Raw genomic sequence first — 9,441 nt, 5'->3', positions numbered from 1 at the left:
TTGTAACCTGGATTAAAAGTGTGGATTATTGTAACCTGGATTAAAAGCGTGGGTCATTGTAGTGAAGCCTTCGTCTTCAACCATCGACAGAGGCCTCATGTCAGTGATGATCATGTTAAAGATGGTTTCAGTCAAAAACAGCTGCTTGCTGTGGTGTCCATGATGTCTGTCCATCATGAAGGCTGTCGTTTGTTGTTGTTTTCTGGAATGAGAGAGTTTATAATAATAATTATTATTATTATTTATTTGTATAGCACCTTTCAAACAAATGTTACAAAGTGCTTCACATTAATCAATTAAAACATCATAAAATACATCAGAAACACAAATGCATACCAAATCAATTTAACAACATAAAAAAAGACATTCAAATATTAAAAGCCTTATTAAACAAGTAAGTTTTAACTAATGATTTAAAAGAAGACAATGAAGAGGCCTGTCTAATATTTAAAGGAAGAGCATTCCACAAATTAGGAGCCCTGACCATAAAAGCCCTCCCTCCTTCTGTCACCAGTCGAGCTCTGGGAGTGAAAAGTAAGAACAGATTTAAGGATCTGAGATTGCAAGAGGGGATGTAGGGGGTAAGAAGCTCAGATAGATATGATGGTGCAAGACCGTTCAGGGATTTAAAAACAAACGCTAAAATTTTAAAATCAATTCTAAAAACCACAGGGAGCCAATGCAATGAGGACAGAACTGGAGTGATATGGGGAGTGGTGGCGCAGAGGTTAGAGAGGTGGGCTTGTGATCCGAAGATCGCCGGTTCACGCCCCGGCCCCGACAACATCAAAATTGTGGGTGGGGTAGGTGAAATACCCACACTTGCCCCCACCCTCATTCGCCCCACTCTGGGCCCATGAGCAAGGCCCTTAACCCCACCATGTGCTCCCTAAACAGGTCTCTCTTGAAAATGAGTTCTCGTGGCTCAATGAGACTAACCTGGATAAATAAAGGCTAAATGAAAAAATTTATGGGCTCTTGTGCGAACTCTAGCTGCAGTGTTTTGTACTAGTTGAAGGCGATGCAGAGAATTTTGGGACAGGCCAGAAAATAAAGAGTTACAATAATCAAGATGATTTACTCTTACCCACTTTAATATCTTACACCAAAAAGATTAAGTGTTGCTTGCATTCTCTATTTGGTTCTAGTAAGGAGAAAAACTCATCTCAAAATCTACAACCATTCACGATTCAAATCCCTCAACAACGGGAAGGATATCGGCGTACGTCTTGTCACTTTGAACTCCGCCTCCTCACCTTCTCGCCATCTTTCCTTCATTTATTTACAGCTTAGTTGCATGGGGAGGAGTGAATGTAATAATTTAGATGTATTTTGTTTAAACACAAACACTGTTGTATACTTTGAAAGCTACATTTATGTATGTCGTTTGGTGCAGTTTGGGGAAGTGGAAGGCACCGCAGCACTCAAAGTTTTTCTACTAGTCAAGGAAAAATAGTGAGGGGAAAAAGGCTTGTACTTTTACATTTGCTCTCTCAGTAGAAAGAAAAAAGGTCTTGCACACTGCAGGACCTCTCTATAGGCTCATTTATTGGCATCTGTATTAGTACCTACTGCTAATAAATGAGTCTAAAGGGAAGTGCTGCAGTGTGCAAACCTGTTTGCCACTGTTTGCTTTGTGGCTTTGCACCTGCTATAATTTTGACTGTTTTTTTTTTAAATATATAATTTTGATGAGAATCAGACTTTTAGGGATACTTTTAAGAAAACCAGCTGATTCTAAGGATTTTAATTAATGTAAAAAGACAAAGATAAATATTAGTGGCCAGGTCTCCAAAGAGATGAGTTTTCCTTTAAGAGCCTGCATGAAGATGTGTGTGAAAATATACACTCTGACACCTTGAACATTTATAGACATGCTCCTTTTATTACACAATGGAGTTTTCTGATACACGTACTGGCTTTAGATGGCTCGCCTATGGCTGTCAGACACACACACCTGCTGCAACTAAGAAAAGGCCAAGAAACCTCATGAATAGGAAATCAGGTTTTGCTCTACACCCTCTATCTTCACCTGCATGAAAAAGCCTTTGCAGCAAGTTTCTCTGTTGCCCATCTAAAGGCTGTCCTCCTCCTCAAATGATGTTATTTTCCCTCAGATTTATTCTGCACGTAGCCTGACAGAAATGTTTTCATAATGAATGACCTGCTCACTTTGGATGAAACCAGAGTTTAAAAATAAGTATTTATGTTCATTTTTAAGATGACTTTTTTTTGTATATGTCTCAAAGAAAGGCATTTTAGAGGCTTTCTACTGACTGTGTGAGTGTGTTTGGACTAATATTGACTGGGCACACAAACACAATTTTTTTTTTCACCCATTCAACGGTGCTGACAGTTAAAGATGGCCTTTTTCCAACCTGCATGTTTCTTTTAACAGCCAGGCGACATTTTGACAAGAACCTATCATCTAGCCAGCCATGAATTCAAAAAGGAGTTTGTGTTTGAGTGCACGTCTGAAGCTTAAAATTCTTGCGGACAGCGAGACAGACGTGACGTTGTCTTATTTGCACAGTGGAGGAATTTCCCCTTGTCTGACTTCAGTCTAAAAAGAGCAGAGTGAAAGTGCTGTTGACCTCCCCCCCTCCCCCCCAACGTGCATGTTGGGTTTTTGTAGAAACGCTTTTGATTGTAAAAAAAAATAAAATAAAATAAAGTTCTTGTGTTCTTAGCTGCTCACTGTTGCTGATCTGACAGCCCTTTGAGTGAGGGCTGTGATTCTCTTTATACAGAGTGGGTAAGAAAAGCCTCTTTGCCTTTGGTAATTGCAACTCCACTTGGCTCTCATCTTAACGGTTCTTCTCAGGTGTAGCTGGTTTGTCACTGTGACTTGTTTCCCCGCTCTGTGGGCAGTATCTTAACTGGTCCTTGTGTTCGAACCACTCCGCTCGTTGCGATCCTTAATCGCCCTATAATCCGACTTAAATTTCTTTAGATTATAAGTCCGGGTGTAGCCATGTTGCACCATCATCTCCGATGTCTCTCTGTTAATGGGCTCATTTCTTGTGGTGCCGTCCGTCAACATGATGAAGTGGAGGTTCATATGTAGTTTGCAGTTTTGCTGGCTGGGTCATCCAGTCATATAGCTTCACTGGCCAATCAAAGGCTGCCGTCTGCTTATGTCAAAATCGTCTCCACGGTGCATTTCTCTTGGAACCACGAACAAGGTGGTCCCATAATCCAGACTGAGTGGGGGTGGGTACCGGCAGTGGGCAGGTCCTTAACTGGTGTGGAACCGGTGAGTAGAGTTGCATTCGGGCCCAAAAAATCCAACCCGGCTCCAGCCCGTAGCCATCATTTCCGAACCCCAACCGACCCATTGAATTAAAAGTAATTACAGGTCTGAAACCGACCCCCCCCCCCCCCCATCGATATTTTTTATTAAGCTTTGACTGCTTATATGGTCAATGGACGTGGGCGAAAGAGTAAAGGGGGCAGAAGATAGGCTGAAGGGGTGTTTGTCCTTTCATGGCCGTCAGAGCGCATTAAATCCCTGCTTTTCCCTGCATTCTGCATTATTCAGACACGGACCCTGCTCTGACATGTCTGATTTTTTCAGATCTCACCTGTTTGGGTCGTCGGCTGCGTGCGTCCGCTGAGTGCATTGGCTGAGTGAACGTTCATTTGGGCTGATGGATCGCTGGCAGTAGTCCATCTGAACCTTAACTGAACCTTTACCTCTTTCAAGGCTGGTCAGCGCGTGGTGAAATGGCCGCGTGCGGCTAATGATTGTATGGCAAGCCATGTTGCAATATAATTGGATCGTCAGCCGCGCGTGTCTGCTGATGCAAGCAAAAGCCTGACACCGACCCGGCCCGCACATTAAGCACATTATTATGGCATGGACCGGCCTTAATTGGGTGGGAACGGGCTCCAGGTTCGGGTTAAAAATGACGGCTCTACCGGTGAAAGTTGAGACAGTGGCAAAATGCCATTACATCTAAACGTAAACTTATCAGGTGTGAACGCTTCCAGTCAGAGCTGTCTTCTTGCAATTGAATGACATTGGACAGATGTTGTTATAATTATTAAATTATAATTATTAATCCTTTATTTCACCAGGAGACAGAAAAACTCATTGAGATAAAAAATCTCTCTAACAAGAGAGTCCTGACCAAAGCTACTGGCAACACAACTCAAGGTTTCATAAAACAAACTTTTAACAATAAGTAACATTTAACTAAAATAAACTGTTGAATATCTTCTGTTAGTGTTTGTGTGAGGTCTGAACATGGCCTTTGTACGGACTTGAACCATTAATGTTCACGACTTTTATGTTCGTATAGAGAAAACAAACATCCGGCTCAGACTCAGTCACCGGCTGAGGGACCAGGCAGAATGTGAAAGATGGCCAAAATTTACAGCAGCTGTTCTTTACAGTCATAGCAGACGAAGAAACTAAACAACCATCGTTCCTGCCTAAGGACCTAAACGCACCGCTCCTTTATTTTCACCTTGCACCGCAAAACAGACGGGTGCCTCCTTCCCCTCAGCATGAATACGTAAAGTAGAGGAATGGAGTGAGGGGGGAGTGTGAAACTGGATTCAACACTATTGTGTAGTACTGACAGGAGCCCACAGAGTGAAAGACTGAGATCAGGCAGAGCTAAAGGTTAGCTAGAAACTGTATTCTGTATGTGTTGTTGCTCTCTGCTCTTGTGGAGTTAAGAGAAGAATCTCCTCTTTGCTCTCCACTTTTTTCCCCTCTCTCTTTTGTTTCCCAACCTCTTCCTTTGTTCTCTCCCTCCTTTGAGTCTCCTGCTAACAATGTGAGTGTTTGCTGCATGTTGCCATGGCTATTCTTGGAGCCCGCTGCACTCCGTTACCTTCCTGTGAGACTAACTGGGTGTTGTGTATAACTCTGTGTTGATAGGGTTTTGCATTTGAAAGAAAAAAAACAAGGCAACATTTTTTTTTCCAGTTGCTACACATTTATTTTATTTTATTTTTTTGACTCATATTTGTGTCACATTCAGGCTCCCAGCAGCCTCCTGGAGGCTTTGGAGCAGCACCTGGCCTCTTTGGAGGGCAAGAAGACAAAGGAATTGAATGCAGACACTAGGTAGTTCAAATCCTGAAGAAAAATACGTATACAATAAATAACCTCCAAATAAAGAGACAGTGATTTAATTTTCTCTCCCGCTTTCTGTATTCCAGAGCGTCTACCTTATCGAGCGCCGTCTCGACTCTGTCCTCCACCGGCATGTCCTTCAGTCGTATGGATGAGAAGGAGAAGCAGCAAGCTCTGGAGGAGGAGCAGGCCAGGCTGCAGTCTCTTAAGGTACTGTGTTTTTATACAGTTAGGTCTACGGAGTGCATGAGTGGACTCTGAGGAACTGAACGAGTTGAAGTTTCTGCTGTGGCCTTTCTCAAGTGATTTCAAGTAGCATCTTGTGAGCAGGATCGTTAGGTTCTGTGCAGCTGATGTAAAACACAACAAGCTGCATTTAACTAACTGTATTAGCTACAATCTATTTACTTTGAACAGACTCATGTTGGCTGTATTTAAATACACAATAGTACTGTAGTATTAATGCATTTAAACCTTAGCAAATAAATACATGTAGCTGCATTTTATGGCCATTTTAGCCTGTATAAAGTCATTCTTGAAGTAAGCTAGAGGCAAATACAGTAGTCGCTCGTTTATCGCGGGGATCCGTACCCTGAACCTGAAGCCTTGTGATAAGTGAAAAATGTGAAGTAGGAATATTATTACAAGTGTGTATATGTATGTATATATGTGTGTGTGTGTATATATATATATATATATATATATATATATATATATATATATATATGACATTAGTTTGGAGTTAAATATCTGGACTCGTTTCTTTATTTCTGCTCAGCATCTCCTAAATGTGATGTCCAGAATTCATGTTTTGGTCACACAGAAGTACTGGAGGAGTCTGACATGACGACAGTCTTTTTATAAGAGAGCTGGTTTTTGTAGAAGCAAAGGTTAGGCACAAAACAAAATATTACCCACTTCCTTGCGTGCCAAAGTTTAAGCACGGAGGTCAAGTGATTTGTTGTCAAAATATGTGTTGGGGATAATTCTCAACAACTAAGAGGTCAAATAAAAAATATATATCTCACTATCTTTATATTTGGCTGAGTTATAGCCATTCTTGTGTTTTCTAACGTGGGTTTGTAGCCATCTTGAAGCAGACTGACTTAAAAAATGACTGTTGTAGGTGTACAATCATTACTTGTGCATAAGTTCAAGTCTACTTTATTGTCGTTTCCACCACATGTGGTGCATGAGGTGGAACGAAATTATGTACATAGTTGCATCCAAAAATAGCAAAAACAAAGTATAAAAAGAAACGCTAAATAAGAATCCAAGATATACACTAAGAAATATGATAAATGAACACCAAACAGTACGCTAAAAGATCTAAGATATACACTAAACACTGATGATGTAAAACAACATGGTGTAACAACAGCAGCCTGAACATGAGTCTGTGGTGAGCTACTTTACATTACTTGTGCAATTATGTGCATTTAAGTGACTATTACTACCTGTGAAATACTTATACAAGTTTATCTTACTTGCACCGTTATATTCTACCATGTTCTTGTTTACTATATTTCATTAGGACCTTGTAAATATTATAATTACTTTTTTCACTTTTTGGTACTTTTATTTTGGATCCTTATTGCATGCTTTGCTTCTTATTTGTTTCTTTGTTTTTAGTGAGTCAAACCGGTTCTCATCCTGAACATTTAATTTTACTGTTAACCTTAAGTTAGCCTGCATATGACAAATAAACACAACATACTTTGAGTTTCATTAAAGCTTGTCCCTATTAAACCTGTTTTTATTAGATTTTTTTTAGACATTTAGTTAATAAACATATGCCCATACAAGCCCAGACAATTGCATAATGGCAGGCGATAATATTCACTTCAGCTGCAGTCACAAGTCCACACTTTTTAGTTTTCTGAGGAAAAATCTGCAAACATGTGCTTCGCTCAACGGATCTGAGTTGTTGCTGACAGCTCGCCCTGCAGATTTGCTGTTTAAGAGCTGAACTCCAGCTGAGGATGAAGGCCGTGGGCCTCTGTAGCGATGGAAAAGTCAAGTGCAAAATGTGTCGGGCCTTTTTTTCTCCTCTCTTTACTCCAGCCCCGGGAGTCCTGCCTTACAGCACACTGTAATTGAGTGGGAGCAGAGAAACTACAAGTCAGGCGCGCTGCAGCTCAGTGTGTACACACGTTCATGTTTATGTGCTCACGTCCCACCAGTAAAGGTTCAGCTTGTGCAGTGCTGCTGTCTGAGGCTCGTCCAGCTTTGTGCGAGTCTGAAACCTGCAATAACGCACCATCACTACCTCCAGACACTTTATGTGCCTGTTTGATTGGATTTTTTTTTCTGCTCTTTACTTTGTGCCCTTGGTTGCCCCGTTCCCTGCCAAGGTCCACTGATTACCTTTGAGTTAGTTAGTTAGAAAAGGAGTGCGAGATTAAGGGAGAACACTGAGTGAGAGAGCCGAGGGGTTAGCAGGGTCGTCCAATACCTCCAGTCCAGCTGTCTGCGCTCTGGTGTCCATATGGACTCAACAGCACATACACAAACACTTGCACACTCTGCTACCGATATGGACTCAACAGCACATACACAAACACTTACACACTCTGCTACCGTCCAGCTGGGGCCTCAGCCCAAACAATAACAACTCTCCTCCTTTTTCTGTTCTCGTCATGCCGTCAGAATAAAACCGAGGAGCCGGCTGAGGCTGGTACAGCAGCAGACTGCTTCTACGTCCGCTCCAAATCCTGTACAGGTGGAAAGGTTGTAAAGTAGCTTGGAACATTTCCTTACCTTGAAGCTCTGCAGTGAATTAAACTCTGCAGCTGGCTACGTGTAAATAAAACAGATTAAAGAGCTCTGAGGAACTGTTTCCAGTCCCTCTGTGGCCATCCATACTAATAATCTGACTCACTTCTCTACCTGCCTACCAAACAGTACATTTTCTCATTAAACCTTTTTTTTTGTCTCGCTGCATATATCCACAAGATAAAAAAGCTAGACAAATATATTGATCTCTGTGGAGCTAATGACTAGATTTACTGTGTAGTACGGGCAGAAGAATGTGGAATAGAGCGATTAAAAACAGAGCAGTGCTGCCAGCTTCAACATGTTCAATGAGTTGTATGGAGAAGTATTATAAATTTCAAATTCCATTTTGAGTTTAAAACATATGCACAACCATTGTGAAGCGATAGTTCAAAGATCTGTTGGATAGGCGTTATGTGGGAAGGTTTCAAACACATACCTGCAAACATGTCACTTTTCAGCGAAATTCGTCCATTTCAAACTAACATTTACGTGAATCGTCTTGATCCGAAGAGTTTGTTGTTTTTTCGGGGGGTCAGTCAGAAGTGCGGCGGATGGCATAGTTTCCCTTTAAGAAACCGCATTCCTCCTCGGTCACTTGGCTTAGCAGGTGCTCATCTCTGGGGTTTTGTCAACAGGGAAGAGGGAGACACCTCTGTGTTGCGTGCGAGCTTACAACTACGTTAATGAAGGCAGTTGTTGACCAGGGGACGGGTTAGGATGCACGAGAGAAATGGAGTGCGTAGCATCTTAGTAGCGCATCTGTATCGTGCGCGGCAAGATTTAGCCTTAAGATTTGAAAAGTCCAGCTGATGGTGTTATAGAGAACACCTTGAAGGAGAAAAATGGTGTTGAGGAGAAAGAACCCAGGTAACACAAGTCTGTAAAGTAAAATTGGTAAAATGGGGCAGGAACAGTGGACAGGAAAACAACGGGAGACGGAGATGGATGATATTCCAAGTGGATTGTAAAGGAAAGAACAAAAGTTATGATGTGTAGAAATTATGGAAGCAATGAAGGAACCTGTAAATTTTGTTTTAATTAGTACATGGAGGTTGACAAAACTGACAAACTTTTATTTTGGTGTGTCACTATTGTAATGCAGAGCATTTTTGTGTTGTGAAGGCTGCTGCCATGTCATTTTCTGTTATGAGCCCATCACTAAATCAGAAAACAGTAACCAGCCCCCCTAAATTCACTGTTGGTGGTTATTAAAATGTCACCTGTTCATTAGGTAAAGTTAATATTCTTATTTTTAATCATGCAGTTCAGTGTCACCATTGTTTAGCACAATGGCATGTTGTGTTACAAATAAAACTAAATAAAAAAGTTAACAAAATAAGTCAAGTGCACCCCTAAAGTCATTTGTTTGTGATAAATCGTGTCACATTAATTTAATTATTTTAGCCAGAGGAGTGAGTTTAAAAACAGGATGATGCCTATATGGACTAGTTGAATAAGGCGTCTCATCCTGATGCATGATCCATAATTTCAACATTTTTTAAATCCGTCCAGAGAACATGACTTTATATTAAAATCAGACACCACTCTGAGCAGCAGGACCACGCTTTCCACAG

General features: G+C 41.2%; 1 protein-coding gene across 1 annotated transcript in view; it reads left to right on the top strand.

Moving 5' to 3' along the window:
- LOC119408657 (phosphatidylinositol-binding clathrin assembly protein) overlaps positions 1-9,441 on the top strand; it is a 211,315-nt gene that overhangs the window by 154,033 nt on the left and 47,841 nt on the right. Inside the window, exons 5-6 of the mRNA XM_037675503.1 lie at positions 4,995-5,080; positions 5,176-5,299. Coding sequence (XP_037531431.1) covers positions 4,995-5,080; positions 5,176-5,299 — 210 coding nt within the window. The remainder of the gene's footprint in view (positions 1-4,994; positions 5,081-5,175; positions 5,300-9,441) is intronic.

Source organism: Nematolebias whitei, chromosome 1 (genome assembly GCF_014905685.2).
Source record: "Nematolebias whitei isolate Nwh7 chromosome 1, NemWhi1, whole genome shotgun sequence".
Taxonomy (NCBI): Eukaryota; Metazoa; Chordata; class Actinopteri; order Cyprinodontiformes; family Rivulidae; genus Nematolebias; species Nematolebias whitei.
Note: the sequence above shows the minus strand (reverse complement) of the source record. Positions and strands in the feature narration are given on the sequence as shown.